The 16,978-nt window shown below is 36.2% G+C and overlaps 1 protein-coding gene across 17 annotated transcripts in view; it reads left to right on the forward strand.

Moving 5' to 3' along the window:
- ZNF566 (zinc finger protein 566) overlaps window positions 1–16,978 on the forward strand; it is a 63,821-nt gene that overhangs the window by 41,086 nt on the left and 5,757 nt on the right. For 12 of the 17 annotated variants that reach the window (XM_086352096.1, XM_086352099.1, XM_086352101.1 and 9 more), the window contains one exon: window positions 9,239–11,245. The exons of 3 other annotated variants lie outside the window; for them this stretch is intronic. In XM_086352096.1, coding sequence (XP_086208222.1) covers window positions 9,239–10,266 — 1,028 coding nt within the window. In that variant the 3' untranslated portion in view covers window positions 10,267–11,245. Of the gene's footprint in view, window positions 1–9,238; window positions 15,296–16,978 lie in introns of those variants that run through there. 2 more of the 17 variants (XM_086352097.1, XM_086352105.1) reach the window with 1 other exon arrangement.

A 16,978-nucleotide genomic window follows, 5' to 3' on the forward strand; every position in this document is an offset into this window, starting at 1 on the left:
TTTGCTCCAACTATACACTTGTACCTTCAGAGATAGATATGCCTAGCAGACAGTTTAATATATTTTAATTCTTTTTATTGAAAATTATCTTAAATACAGAAAGGTAACAAACCATAGGTAGACATTCAGTTATAAAATGAATTCACATGGAAACATCACTCAGATTTTAAGAACTTACAACACTGTCAGCACATCTGTCTATGTCCATAGTATGTGTCCCTTTTTGCTTTTACCAAGTAAGAGAGCCACCACAACAATATAGTTCCGTTTTGAGTTTGAATTTTATATACATAGAATCGTACTATATATACGTTTGTTTGTTTGTTTTTTTCGTTTGTTGTTTTTTATTAATAATTTTGCTGTTAAGATTCATACATACATATTATTTCTTATAGTCAGAGTTGATTTATTCAATTATACCAATATACTACAGTTTATTTTTCAGTTCTACTTAGGGAGTTAGGTTGTTTCCACTTTTTGACAGTTAAAAATTGCTACTATGAACATTTTCTATGTGATTTGAATAGAAGAGAAATGAATGGATCACATGGCATCATATCTTTAGTTGTCCAGTTTTCAACTTTTTTTTTAAGTTCTCAGGTTTGGTTTTGTTTTAATACTCTTACTTATTTTTGCCTGTGCTGGGTCTTCATTGCTTTGTGCAGGCTTTCTCCAGTTGTGGTGAGCAAGGGCTACTTTTCATTGTGTTATGTGGGCTTCTCATTGCAGTGGCTTCTAGAAAGCATGGGCTTAAGTAGCTGCAGCTCCTGGGCCCTTGGAGTGCAGGCTCAGTCGTTGTGACGCATGGCTTAGCTTTTCTGCAGCATGTGGAATCTTCCCTGACCAGGGATTAAACCCATGTCCCCTGCATTGGCAGGTGGATTCCTATCCACTGTGCCGCCAGAGAAGTTCTCCACTTTTCTTTAATGCCTATACTAGATTACAATCCACCAGCAGTATATAGGAGCTCCCATTGTTGCATATGCTTCCTAATGTATTGTCAAACTTTGATTTTTATCAATTGCTAAACATATATAGTGATACTTCAGTGTGGTTTTAGTTTGCATTTCCCTTTTTACTGAGGAGCTTGAAGACATTTTCATATCATTATTGGTTTTTTTAAATTCTTCTTTAGCTAATTGCCTGTTCAAGTCTTTCTTACCTGTTTTTCTGTTGGATTGCCTGTGTTTTTAATGATGTGTAAGAGTTCTTTATATATTTTGCTTATTGAGTATATTCCATGTTCTAAAAATTGCTAATGTTTTCTTCCACTCTGAGTTATCTTTTAGTGCTCTTTATGGTTTCTTTTTGTGAACAAAAGTTCTTAATTTTGATCAGATTTATCAGTCTTCTGTTTTGGGCTTCACACTTATTTGGTCTTATGTAGGAAATTCTTCCTTGGCCTATTTCTGAATCTGATTTATAATATATAAACAGAATCACACTATCTGTACTTTTTGTTCCACCTAAGAAAATTTTTTTATTGTGAAGATACTCTTTTATGTTTTCTTCTTGATGTCTGATTGTTTTTCCTTTATAAACTTTTCCTCTAAGGGGCTAAATTTTTACTGTAATACATTCAGGTGTGGTTACCTTTATTTCTCCATATTTTGTTTCTGGTTGTATTTTTAAATCCAAGAATTTATCTTTTTCTGGTGAGAGGAAATCCTTGGCAGTCATCTCTTTAAACATTTCCTTGCTACCATTTCCTCTTTTCTCTCTTGAGCTCCTATTAAACAGACAATAAGACATCTGGATCACCTCTGATGTTTTAAATTCTTCATCTCTTTTTCTATTTGTGCTGCCTTTAATTCCTTAATTTGATACTACCCTACATAAGATAGATAACCAACAAGGACCCACTGTATAGTGCAGGGAATTCTTCTCAGTATTATGTGACAACCTATATAAGAAAAGAATCTAAAAAAAAAAAAAAGAAAAGAATCTAAAAAAGAATGAATAGATGTATACATACATCTATGTATACATTTTGCTGAGTCACTTTGTTGTACACCTGAAATTAACACAACATTGTAAATCAACTATACTCCAATAAAATCAAAATGTAAAAAGATGCAAAGATGAGAGCAAAAAAAAAAATTTGTATCAATTTGTATTGATTCATCAATATATTCTTCAGTTATGATGACCTTTTGACTCTTCAACTTATCCACTAAGTTTTTTATTTAAAAAAATTAGTTATTTATATAGTACATGTACAACAGGATATATATATCACATAATTAACATAAAATTCTAAGATAATAATATGTACATACCTAAATTTGCATATGTAAGATATTGGCTAGGAAGTATGCCTAAGAATATAAAGGAAGTATGCCTAAGAATATAATTGCTGGGTCTTGGCTTACTCTTTTTTTTTTTTTTTTTTTTTTAGTTCTATTAATTGTCACTTCACTTTGAACACTTTAGGGGAAGAGTTACAGTGAATGGCATTTTTTTTCAGAGCTTATAGTCAGGTTTATTTTTTTTTTTAACTTTTTTTTATTTGGAGGATAACTGCTTTACAAATATACAACGGGCAAAGGACTGTCTTTAATAAGTACTGTTGAAAAAACTGGACTACTGTGTTACACCTTACTCAGAAATAGCTTAATGTGGATTAAAGACTTGAATATGAGACCTGAAGCCATAAAACTTCTAGAAAACAGAAGGAAAGCTCCTTGACATCAGTGTTGTAGTTTTTGGATACGACACCAAAGCCAAGACAACAAAAGCAAAAATAAATAGGATGACATCAAACTAAAAATCTGTATGGAAAAGGAAGCAATAAGCAAAATGAAAAGCAGCCTACTGAATGAGAGAAAATATTTGCAAATCATGTATCAAACAAGGAGTTAATATCTAAAATATATATATAGAATCCTAACTCAATAGCAAAAAAAGAAAAAAAAACATACATTTAAGGAAATGTAGGGCTTCCCTGGTGGTGAAGGTTAAGAATCTGCCTTGCAGTGTAAGCGACACCAGTTAGATCCATGGTCCAGGAAGATCCCACATGCCTCAGGACAACTGAGCCCATGTGCCACAACTGATAAGCCTGCACTCTGGAGACCATGAGCCTGTGTGCTGCAACAGGAGAAGCCACCGCAGTGAGAAGCCCTCACTCCGCAACTAGAGAAAGCTCATAAGCAACAACAAAGAGCCAACACAGCTAAAAATAAGTATAATGAAAAATAAAATGAATAAAAAATTAAATAAAAATAAATAAAATGAAAATTTTACAACTGAAAAATACAGTGGCCTAAAATTTTGAAACTTACTGGATAGACTCACCAGGAGAATGGAGATAACAGAGGAAAATTAGTGAACTTGAAGAAAGACCAAAAGAAGTTATGCAATATGAATAACAGAAAAAAAGATCAAAAACTTAAAAAGAATGACTCAAGGGGAATTGCTTGGCAATCCAGTAGTTGGTTGGGATTAGGTGCTCTCATTGCTGAGGGCCGAGGTTCAATCCCTGGTTAGGGAGCTACCATTCCACAAGCAGCACAGTGCTGCCAGAAAAAAAGGAAAAAGAATGACTCAGGGACATGTGGGATTCATAGTTATATCATTGAAGTCCCAAAAGGACCATAGAAAATGAAAGAATCGTAAAAATAATGCATTACTTTTAGGGAAACAATGAGTGGAACAGCTGGATTTCTCTTCATAAACCATGGACATCGGCAAAAGTGCAACAGTATTTTGTTGGTAAAGAACTGTCAACCCAGAATTCCATAGCCAGCAAAAACCTTTCAGGAATGAAAGAAAAATTAAGAAAAGGAATGTTGCAGGTGTACAGGGAAACTGGAACTCTGGCCTAGCATCCATGTGGGACTCGGAGATAATGAGAGAGAGTCCATACCTTGTCTCAAAGGAGTGAGCACTTATTAAGTCTAGGAGACAGCTGTCATATGAGAACACAGACGTAATGCTGCCTGATAATCTGGTCCTTCAAGGAAAGCCAGAAATCCAGATTTCTGTATTTAATCTGATAACATCAACACTGGTAACTCATTTAAAACTTTAGAGAACTGTTGGGGCAATACCAAACACAAACACGTGAGTAGGATACAACCTGATTCATTGGGTTATTACTTATATGGAGTTTTCTTTTTCTTTGAACCTCAGAAATTCTACCAAGATACATCTAGTTAAAACTCTTTCCTCCTATATCCTGCTCAGCGCAGAAAGGAACCATCTGATTACTAAGTTTTCTTCAACTCTGGCAATCTGTCTTAACTGTTGTTTTTGCATCATCACCATATTCTCCTTCTAGAACTCATATCTTACATTTATTTTATTTTCTATATAATTTTCTTACCCCATGACCCTATCATCTTTTTTTTTTTCTTTCAGTTACCATGTCTATCCTTTCTCTTCTGAAAATCTTTTTTTCAAGAGTTCATTCTAGTTTTAGTAATGATTGACTTTTCACTGGGGAATTTGAAGATTTGTCTTACTTTAAACCCTCTTCCCTTATTCTCCATACATAGTATATCACAATTTAATTATTCAGTTTGCTTAGAAACTATGTAAATTTTTTGTTGACAAGCTCTGTAGTCACATTTCACTCCTTGTACAACTTTTCTTTTCCATGAAGTTAAACTGTCTTAAGTGAGAACTGGTTAGTTTTCTGTTTATCTGTCAGTAATCTCTTTTCAGACATATCAGGTAGCTATGGTTTGTTTTTTAACTGAGACATCCCTCCTCTAATCCTCTGTTCTTCTTCCCCAGGTGTGATGTAACACAGATTTTAGAGTTTCCCTTTATTGTCATCCAGTGGATTCCCTTAGGATCATCCCATTGATTCCCTTAACTCCTCCCCTTTGAATTCATTTTGATTCTCTTCTGTATTTGCATACCTTGGATTCTTGTCTATACCTAGTCTGTTGGATCTCCTGCCTTCCTTTTTCTTGATTTGGTTTTACTATTTTTTTTTAAGATTTATTTTATTTTTTGACTGTAGTAGTTCTTTGTTCCTGTGCACAGGCTTTTTCTGGTTGCTAAGAGTGGGGGCTACTCTTCGTTGCGGTGCAGGGACTTCTCATTGCAGTGGCTTCTCTTGTTGTAGAGCGCAGGTTCTAGTGGACAGGCTTCAGTAACTGCAGCACGTGGGCTCAGTAGTTGCAGTGCACTGGCTTAATTGCTCTGGGACATGTGGGATCTTCCCAAACCAGGGATCTAACCTGTGTCCCTTGCATTGCAAGGCAGTTTCTTAACCACTAGACCACCAGAGAAGCCCTGTTTTCTTACTATTCTGAAGCAGAAAGCAACCAAGGAAAGAATGCAAAAGAAGTAAATAGAAAGTATATTTTCTGAATCCCTGCATGAATAAAAATGTTTTCATTTCACCCTCATAATTTGATCGATAATTTGACTAGAAATATCAATTTAGGTTGAACAAGTGACTTCAACTTTTTGAAGGCATTGCTCCAAGGATTTCTAAAATCTTCTAGTATCTGGTGTTATTGAGAAGTCCAAAACCAATTCAGGTTCTTAATTCTTTTAAGTGGTGTATTTAAATTCTTTGGAAGCTTTTTGCATTTATTATTTATTTGTGATGTTCTAATATTGCGTGTTGAGGTTATCATACTGATTTTTTTTTTTTTTTTCATTTGGCTAGATACTCACTCATTCTGGAACTAAAACTCTGTGTAATTTTCTACTATTATTTTGTTGAAGGTTTGTTCCCTATTGTTTTCTCTTTTCCTCTATTTGATAGATCACTTTTTAGGTCCAGTGCTTGCCACCATGTCTGACACATAATACAAACTCATTAAATTTTTTGAATGATTGAACACTCATAATTCAGATCTTAAATTTCTTGTGCTACCCCTATAATTTTTTTTTAATTGAAGTACAGTTGATTCACAATGTTGTGTTAGTTTCTGGTAAACAGTGAAGTGACTCAGTTATACATATATATACACATATTTTTTTTCATATTCTTGTCATTATGCTTTACTACAGGATATTGAATATAGTCCCCTAGGCTATACCTTGCTGTTTGTCTCCTTTATATATAGTAGTTTGTATCTGCTCTTTCCCCCCACCCTCAGTTTCCATCTCTCTTTTTTTTTTTTTCCCTTTTTTTTTCCCCCATCTCTTTTTTTATGTTATACTTTCTGTGAGGTTTTATTAAGTTCTCATCTTTGTATTTTTATAAAATACAAAGAAAGAAATTCTTCTTTCAGTATTTCTTTTCCTAGCATCACTCTCTTATGGGATTGTCATATAATATTATTTTTAGAAGCATAGGTTTTCTGAATTTTGGCATTTTTTTCCCCTTTGTTGTCTCTCCTGAGTTCTTATTTTCTGTTTAAGCTCTGATGTTCAATATTTTCCTGAAATAGCTAGTGACTCAAGGCCTATTTGGGCTTCCCTGGTGGCTCACTTGCCAATGCAAGAGATGCAGGTTTGATCCCTGGATCAGGAAGATCCCCTGGAAAGGAAATGCCAACCCACTCCAGTATTCTTTCCTGGAGAATCCTATGGATAGAAGAGCCTGGTGGGCTACAAATAGTCTACAGGGTCGCATAGAGTCGGACACAACTTAGCAACTAAACAACAACGTAATTTGATCAGAGGATCATAGGAGGCCTTTAAGTAGAGATTTGGAAAGTATGACCTTTAAGTAGAGATTTGAAAAATGAATAATAGTTATCAAGGCCAAGAGTAAAAGAAAATACCTCTAAACATAAGAAAAAGGACCTAGAAAGGTCTAAATAGAGACTAATAGCTAGGGGCACTCGAAGAACTACTAAATAGGGCCAGTGTGAATGAAGCTTAAAAACCAAAATGAAACATAGGGTGAGTGAGATTTGGTTGAAAGGCAGGCAGGAGCCAGATTATTCAAAGCTTTGTAAACCATATTCAGGAGTTTGGCTTTTATTGTGAGAGCAATGTAACCATCAAAGAATTTTAAGCAGAACAGTGGCAGGATAATGCTATTCTAGTGACATGGATTCAAGATTACAAAATCAGAATTACAAAGCTCAAGTTGGGGGAAGTAGGTAAGAGGCTATTTCAAGAAAGAGCTATTTCATATTACATGTTATATTGTATATAAAGGGAAGAGTTTAGGATATACATGGGGCAAAATTAGACAGTATTTGCTAAATAATTACATGAGAGGAAGAAGATGGTGCTAGAATGATCTTTACTTTTTTGACTTGAAATTTTCTCTCTGGATCAATAGTGTGGTCTTCAAAACATTTCACTTGCCAACATCTCCATTTTTGTATGAAAATCCTTCCATAATATTACCTCCTAAATGCTAAATATGTATTTTACACCAAATATTTTTTCATATAGTATTCCTAGTCCTCAAAATGATCATAAGAGTTAGTTATTTCTATCATATAGACAGACTATTGGGGGCTCAGAAAGATGAACTAATGTGTCCAAGAAAACACAGTGGGTAATTAACTGAGTCTGAGTTCAGAATTCATCTTATACCTCTATTCTTTCAATAGCAATACACTGCCTCCCATTATATTCTTTTCCCTTATCTTTGAACCTACAAATACCCTTCCTGTCAGTTGGTCGTCACGACTAAGTGCTTGTGCACTTGTTAAGTCCTCTCCTTTTTTTCCCACAGTTCAGAATCACAGAATTCCAAGGCATAGTACTGTCATCAGACCCCCAACATATACCATGTCCAGCTACAAAAATATCTTCCCTATAGTATATATGAACTCATATATACTCATATAGTATAATGAACTCATGCTAGGTTCATTCAATACTTGACTTTTCTTAAGGTATTCTCCTGTCTGGATTGGTACCTTCTATTTCCCTATCATTGATTAAAAAGAGAAACTAAGGCTCTAGTTACTTAATCTAGAATTTTTCAGTGATGGTAGAAGTGTCTTATGTTTCTGATTTCCAGTATGGTAGACACTAGACACATTTGGCTATTGAACACTTCATATGTGGGTAGTGCCATGGAGGAACTGAATTAGAATTTTTAATTTTAATTATATTAAATTTAAATAGACATGTGCTAGTGGCTACTGCAGTGGACAACACAGAACTAAGCAGGGTCTGGCAAACTTTTTCTTAAAGGGCTAGGTAGTAAATATTTTAGATTTGCAGTCAATATGGTCTCTGTTGCAACCAGAACTCATAAACAGTCATAGATAATACATAAATAAGTGTGACTGTGTTCCAGTTAGAAAATTTATTGCAGGGCTGAAGTCCATAGTTTGCCAGCCCCTGGACATTTTTCCTTAGACATGTTCATTTAATCCTGACAACAGGACTTCCCTGGTGGTCCAGTGATTAAGCCTAGAGTTCCATCCTTGGGCGGGAATTTAGGATCCCACATGCCATGCAGTGTGGCCAAAAAAAAAAAAAAATATATATATATATATATATATATATATATATATATATATGCTGACAGCAACTCTGTTAAGTAGATATGATCCCACTCCAGTATTCTTGGTAGGAAGCTCCATGTTCAGAGGAGCCTGGCAGGCTACAGTCCCTGGGGTCGCAAGAGTTGGACTCGACTGAGCGACTGAACAGCAACATGGATGTGTGTTCTTTTAATCTCTGGCTGTAATCTTACTCACTCAACCTAAGCTGCTGGCCATTATTCTTAACACTCTTTTGAGTGATAAGGCAACAGTCTCTGATCCAAGCATACAGAGGCAGGAAGAATAGAGAAGTAGAATGATGAGGCAGTTTTGTTATTTTTGTGGTAACTTTATAGCCTTTTAAAGTTATATACTGTATTCTTAAACATCTCCCTGCAAAAGACTGACCTATATAACAATCTAAATGTGACTGAATTTTTCGTCTACTACAAAGTGGGAGAGAATTCCCTTTGTAAAACTATGAATCCAAATAAATGACTGTTTACCAAAAAAAAAATAGGCATGATCATTTCCTTTGCTTTACAGTTCATGCTGTGGGATGTTCTTATATGCGTGTTTGTGTATGCTGTGAGATTTTGTGTGTGTGTATGTATGATTAGAGTCATCCTGTAACAAGGAAGTTTAAGGCATCTCTGTATTTAGAAACCTCCCCTAAATAATTCTGATATATAGCAACATTTAGAAACCACAGACTTACTTCCTACCTTTATCTTAGTATGTCATCTCTCCTCACTCTTCTTTTCTCATCCAGGTTTAAAAAATTCAGTTTAGTTTCTTTCATTTTAATTGAAGTTTTTATTTCTCCAAACAAGGAAAATGTGAGTGATTGCTTTCATATTTTCTTTCAGTCCTGGAGTCAAGATGTGAGACCAAGAAATTATTTCTGAAGAAGGAAATTTATGAAATAGAGTCAGCCCAGTGGGAGTTAATGGACAGACTTACAAGACACGACCTTCAGTGCTCCAGTTTCAGAGATGAATGGGAATGTAATGGCCAGTTTGAGAAACAACATGGCTCTCAGGAGGGACATTTCAGTCAACTGATATTCACCCATGAAGGCATGCCTACTTTTAGTCAACATCCATCCTTTACATTACAGCAAATCATGAATAATAATAAAGAGAAATACTGTGCAACTAAGGAATATAGGAAAACCTTCAGACATGACTCACAGCTTACCACACATCAGATCATCCATACTGTTGAGAAACCCTATGAGTGTAAGGAATGTGGAAAGGCCTTTAGACATCCTTCAAGACTCAGTCATCATCAGAAAATTCATTCTGGTAAGAAACCGTTTGAATGTAAGGAATGTGGAAAAACCTTTATTTGTGGCTCAGACCTCACCCGACATCACAGAATTCACACTGGTGAGAAACCCTATGAATGTAAGGAGTGCGGGAAGGCCTTCAGCAGTGGCTCCAACTTCGCTCGACATCAGAGAATTCACACTGGTGAGAAGCCCTATGAATGTAAAGAATGTGGGAAGGCCTTCAGCAGTGGCTCAAACTTTACTCAGCATCAGAGAATTCATACAGGGGAGAAACCCTATGAATGTAAGATATGTGGGAATGCCTTTAGTCAAAGCTCGCAACTTATTAAACATCAGAGAATCCACACGGGTGAGAAACCCTATGAATGTAAGGAATGTGAAAAGGCTTTTCGTTCTGGCTCAGACCTTACTCGACATCAGAGAATTCATACTGGTGAGAAGCCCTATGAATGTAAGATATGTGGGAAAGCCTATTCTCAGAGTTCACAACTTACTAGTCATCATAGAATTCATACTAGTGAGAAGGCCTATGAATATAGGGAATGTGCAAAGACCTTTAATTATGACTCACAACTGGTTCAACATCAAAATTTGTACTGGTGATAAAACACAGAATATACAAAATGTGTGTGAAGGCTTCTGTTTACAGCTCAAAACTATTTAACATCAACTACTCAACAAAAGAGAATTTATCTTAATATTAATCCCTCTAAATAGAATAAGATAGAAACATCTTATTTGTTGACTACAGCTTGTTCAGCCCAAGAAAAATCATGTAGGAGAAATACCCTATGAGTAGAATACATTTTGGAAGCCCTTTTAATAAAATCTACTTCTCAGTCTAGTAAATATTCAAAATGACAAGAGCACTTTGTGCATCTTTCTAACCTTATCTTAAACATCAGAGAATACATACAGAGATGTGATCCTGTAATTTTCATATTCCCCCCATTTTCCCTATAATTGTTACATTCTCAATCTTTTAATCCATTAATATTTACGTTTACAGCATAGTTGGTAAAATACCTTTTATTTTTAAGATACTTTTAATACCCAAGAGAAATGACCTCTTTATTTTTGAAGATGGCTTACTCTTTTTACTCTTCACAAAACTTAGACTTTTCTTGTAAAACATTCATGAATGACTTACCACCCAGTAAATGGAGATCCTTTACTATCCTTTTGCTGTTTCCTTGTGTTGCTATAATATCATTTCATCAAGTCCCTATTGATAGACATTGTCATTTCCTCCAGTTTTTGCCATTAATACACAGTGCCCTGGTGCGCATTCTCCCTAGACATATTTTTGTATCATGTCTTATTTTAATTGCTGAAATAATGCATCTATATTTTCCCTATAATAGATTAAAACATTACAAATAAGACCTTTGACCACTATCCTTGTTCCCATATTGCTTCCTAAAGGATAGTCTTTATTTGTTTAGTATTTATTCTTCCTGAGCATTTTCCTATGTTTCTATACATATATTTCTTGGTAGAAATGATAAAAATGGGGATAATTATAATACCTACCTCAGAATTCTGTGTGAGGATCAAATAAAGACACACAAAGTGCTTAGAATTGTGCCTGTCCTGTAATATAGACTGTTTGTTGTTAATTGTATTCATCATTATCACTTTACTAGTATTATATGTTGAAAAGCAACTGTTTCTACAGACCATACTCAACATCAGACAGGATATATAATTGAAGACCTATTGAGGGTCATGAATTAAGAAATTTTCTATCATTTACTTCCTGTGGAACATGAATTAATCCTGGGTGTTGGTGCAGAAAGTAATATGTGTAATGAGTAGCAAAGGCTGTGTATTCAGACTGGTATCCTTTCTACTACATTATAAAATACCTAATGTAAAGACAGACAATAATATAGACAAACATTGCTGACACTAGTGAAAAAGTGTGAAAAGACAAACAGCCCTATGTTTGAAAATAGATATGCATACATATAAAGAGAAGCTTTACAGTTACCAATTTTAAATGTTATACTGAATACAGTGCTTCCAATACATTTGAAAACCTAAACAAAACTTTTTACAAAAATAAAAATTATCAGTATTGACACAGAGAATTAGAACTCTTGGGAAACTCTTATAAAAAGATAAGAGGGGAAATTTAGTGTGAGTTATAGTAGCTTCCCTGGTGGCTCAGTGGTGAAGAATCTGCGTGTAGTGCAGGAGACGAAGGTTCCGCCCCTGGGTTGAGAAGATCCCTTGGAGAAGGAAAAGGCAACCCACTCTGGTATCCTTGCCTGGGAAATCCATGGACAGAGGAGTCTGGCAGGCTACAGTCTGTGGTTTCACAAAGAGCTGGACACGACTGAGCAACTAAACAACAGCATAGTAGCCATTACTAAGGAATCATCAAACCCAGTTTCTTTCCAGGCACAACTTTTTGTAAAAAAATGGGGGTATAAATGACATCAATATTACATTAGTTTCAGGTGTACAACATAGTGCTCTGATGTTTGTATATATTGGGAAAAGTGTGTTAGTTGCTCAGACATGTCCTACTCTTTGCAATCCCATGGGCTATAGGCCTCCAGACTCCTCTATCCATATGATTCCCCAGGCAAGAATACTGGAATGACTAACTATTCCCTTTTCCAGGGGATCTTCCCGACCCAGAGATCGAACCTTCATCTCACACGTTGCAGGCGGATTCTTTACTGTCTGAGCCACCAGGGAAGCCTATATATTGGAAAATGACCACCATAATAAGTTTAGTTAATATCAATCACCATCCATACTTACAGAATGTTTTCTTGAGAAGAGGCAAAACTTGAGCAAGGAACTATTTGTTATATAGAAGTAGACATAACATACTTTAATATAATCCTAATGTTAGGAATGGATTAGGAGGACACAAACAAGGAAGCTATTTTATCAGGGTGATCCATGAAGATGTATACAAGCATACTAAGAAAAAATAAACTTTTGTTGTTCAGTCTCTAGGTCATATCCGACTGCGACCCCATGGACTGTAGCGCACCAGGCTCCTCTGTCCATGGGATTTCCCAGCCAAGAATACTGGAGTGGATTGCCATTTGCTTCTCCAGGGGTTTTCTTGACCAAGGGCTTGAACCTGTGTCTCCTGCATTGGCAGGCTGATTCTTTACCACTGGTATCTATTAAATGAATAACAGGAATGAACTTGGGTTGGGACAATAACTGAAGAGGCTCTGCAATGTCCGTTCTAGCTAAAAAGTGCTATAAGAAAATGCAGCCCTTGTTTTGCCAGCTCTTCTGACTTCGGGGGACAATCCAGAAATATAGCTTTTTTTCTGTGTGTGATCGCCCTTGACTTTTTAAATGGCAGCTGAGGGGTTTTTTGTTTTTGTTTTTTAAAACATGGTGTGGACCAAAGAAGATACATTAACTCTCCAAGTAGCAAGTGACTCATAGGTTACTTCTGTTCTGGACACTAGAACAGTGACTGCAAAAGGCTCACAAGAAGAGTTTTTTATAGTGCAAATCTCTTAGCCCCAAGGAAATTTAGTGGAGGGAGGGCAAGGGAATAGTAAAATACAAGATAATTTACCCATCATTTCTTAGATGTGGAAAATATTTCAAGAGATAAAGCTGATAAGCTCCAGATGTAAAGATTTTTTAAGGACTTGATTCAGTCCCATATTTTCCACATGCAGTTTTTTTTATTCTTGCCATCATGTCAGTTAAAAAATAGGATATATTTTATACATTGTTATCCTATATAATCTTTATATATATATATACACACACACACACACAGAATTAAAGAGAACCTATTCAGAAGAAAAATAGCCAGGTCATCACTATTTTGCACTAGCTTAGCAAATATGTCACTAGAATTTTGTATTGTGTTTTAGACCAAGAGTCAACAAACTTTATGTAAAGAGCCAGAAAGTAAATATTTTACCCTTTGTAGGTCATACTGTTTCTGTTGCAACTACTCATCTCTGCCACTATAGTGTGGAAGCCTATTAAATTTTCTTAAGAAATTCTGAAGTTTAAAAGTGTCCCATAATTTAGCTTTCTTTAGGGTTAGGTTGAAGGCTTTCCCAGTGGCTCAGTGGTAAAGAATCTGCCTGCAATGCAGGAGACAGTAGACATGGGTTCAATCCCTGGGTCAGGAAGATCCCCCTGGAGGAGGAAATGGCAACCCACTCTAGTATTCTTGCCTGGAAAATCCCATGGACAGAGGAGGCTGGAGGGCAAGAGTCCAAAGGATCCCAAAGAGTCGGCCACAACACCCACCCCAACGTTAGGTTGCTGCTAAGTCACTTCAGCCGTGTCCAACTCTGTGCGACCCCATAGACAGCAGCCCACCAGGCTCCCCCGTCCCTGGGATTCTCTAGGCAAGAACACTGGAGTGGGTTGCCATTTCCTTCTCCAATGCATGAAAGTGAAAAGCGAAAGTGAAGTCGCTCAGTCGTGTCCGACTCTTAGCAACCCCATGGACTGTGACCTACCAGGCTCCTCCGCCCATGGGATTTTCCAGGGAAGAGTACTGGAGTGGGGTGCCATTGCCTTCTCCAAAGGTTAGGTTAGTGTTTTCGATGAGTCTTTCCTGTGCTTCAGTTTTTACACTCGACAAGCGGCTTCCTACATTTGGATGGTACCATTCTGTGGAAGGGAAATCCATATGTCCAAAGTTACTACAGGTCTGTCCTTTCATGCCCCACTCTCCTTTTTTCATAGGTCCCATGACAGAGGACAAAACATTGAGCTACTTTATTTTTACCAGGCATGAAGAAGTAAAATATTTCAAAATCAATTTCAGATAAGTTAGAGTGAGCAACATACATGCAGATGGGAGAATTAGTAAAGATGAGGCTATTTTGTTCTAATGTTTTGCATTATGCTAAAATGAGAACTGGGGCTTGCTTCTTGGTAGCTCAGTGGTAAAGAATCTGCCTGCCAAGTAGGAGACTCAGATTCGATCCCTGGGTCGGGAACATCCCCTGGAGAAGGAAATGGCAACCCACTCCAGTCCTGCCTGGGAAATCCCATGGACAGAGGAGCCTGGGGCTACAATCCAGAAGTTAGCCCAAAGTCTGAGTGAGTGACTAAACAACAACAACTGAGTGACTAAACAACAACAAAAAATGAAAAGTCAGTGAAATTTTATATTCTTTAGTGTGCGTGTTTTGAGTCATTTATTGAGTTCCTCTTCTATTAGTAAAATTACAGAAGTAATGCATTTGCACCAAAACCAATGAAACAATGCCAATAAAAAAAAACTTAGTATCTCTGCTTCTCTCCATTCCTCACTCCCTCCTGTGTCCATTTCCTTCTGAGTAATGTCTGCACCTCATGTATCTCCCCCATACATTTCTTCATGCTTAAACATAACACAAATTATTTTAGTATATTTTTTGCCCCAAAAGTGGATGATACTTTATGTATACATTTCTCTGTGATTTTCTTTTTTACATTCAGCTGTACATTTTGGATTTTCTTTTGAGTCAGTAAATGATGCCTGAACTTAGTTGTTTTAATGGTTGGAGTATATTCCACAGTCTGCTTGTACTGATACCTATTCAACTACAGTATTTCCCCAGTTGTGATATTTCAGATTGTCTCTTCTTTTCCAGTTAAAATTAGTGCTGCAATAAACAGTCACATGTTATATTCTTGTCTATTTATTTTATTTCTATAAAGTAGGTTTCCCAAAATATTTCCAAATATGTTTCTTAGAAAAGTATTACTTACAGAAAATTTCAGAGGGCAAGGGGATAAAGGAAAGAAGTGAAGTTTTTCATATATGTTTTATGTAGGTATGTACACATAGTGGACATGAGTTTGAGCAAACTCTGGGAGACAGTGAAGGACAGGGAAGCCTGGCATGCTGCAGTCTCCATGGGGTCGCAGAGAGTCAGACACGGGTTAGCAACTAAACACACACACACACACACACACAGATTTAATTGATCCATCTGGATTGATTATATGGTATGACATAGTATGTCACCTTTGTTTACATGCAGAAATAAAACCAGTTATACCAGAAACAATTATTAAACTATTCATCTTCTGAATTAAAATACTATCATATGTTAAATGCTCATAACCTCAGATCTGTTTACCAGCAACCTTTGATTTATACTTTTCAGTAATATTATTTGTAAATAAAAATACATATAAACACAGTTTTTATTTGAAAATACAAATATTTCTTCATTAGAATTTAGAAATTTTTTAAATCCAGTAAAAATATCACTGGGATTATTAAGTTTAAATACAGAGTATGCCTGAGACTTCCCTGGTGGTCTAGTCACTAAGACTCTGTGCTCCCAATGCATAAGACCTGGGTTCAATCCCTGGTCAAGGAACTAGATCCCACATACTGCAACTAAAGGTCCCCTGTGCTACAACTAAGACCTGGTGCAGCCAAATAAATAAATATAAATACAGATATCCCAAACCAGTGCACAACTGACACTGAATGGATATTCATTAATACACGTATGTCTTGAAATTTCTTTGACAGCTGTTCATCCTTCTCTAATATTTTTATAATGTACATAAAATATATATTCCTTAAAATATGCTAGTAATATCTGAAAGTCTGACATTTTAAAATTTTATTTATTTTTACTTATGTTTGGCTGTTCTGGGTCTTTGCTGTTGCACGTGGGCTTTCTCTAGTTGCAGCAAGTAGGGGCTACTCATTAGTTGTGCTGCTTGGATTTCTCACTGTGGTGACTTCACTTATTGAGGAGAACATGTTCTAGAGTGCAGGTTTAATAGTTGTGGTGCACAGGCTTAATTGCTCTGAGGCATGTGGAATCTTTCCAGATCAGGGATCGAACCTGGCTCTCCTGCATTGGCAAGCAGATTCTTAACCACTGGACCACCAGGGAAATCCAAGTCTTGACATATTTTATTCAGGTATTGATTATAAAGTGTTAGATTCTTTTGACCTTCTATAATGTGCAGATAAAGTATATAGCCATCTCACACTATTACACCTTTTTATTTTATTTTATGATGTAGACCTGATCATGGTGGATTTTGAGCAGGACTTTTTAACCAGATTTTCCCATTATTACAGATTGAAGAGTTGGATTTTGAGGATTATTTCTGCTTCCTGTTTTCATCCCAGTGCTTGTGTGTTATAAAAGAAAGATTTATTACCTTGGTGAAATCTGTTAAAGCACATAAATTGCCTCCCTTTATTTGACTCTGAATTTCTCATATTTCCTGGGGCAGGCTGTGATTCCCTATGCAGAGAGACTCTGCAGACCCATTCCTTTGCTGGTATATGTCCCAGTATCTAGGGTTTGAATGAAGTATTAGAATGTGCATTTTA

The sequence above is a fragment of the Bos grunniens genome, chromosome 18 (genome assembly GCF_055505025.1).
Source record: "Bos grunniens cultivar Pamir isolate PY7600 chromosome 18, Bosgru_T2T1.0, whole genome shotgun sequence".
NCBI classification, from domain to species: domain Eukaryota; kingdom Metazoa; phylum Chordata; class Mammalia; order Artiodactyla; family Bovidae; genus Bos; species Bos grunniens.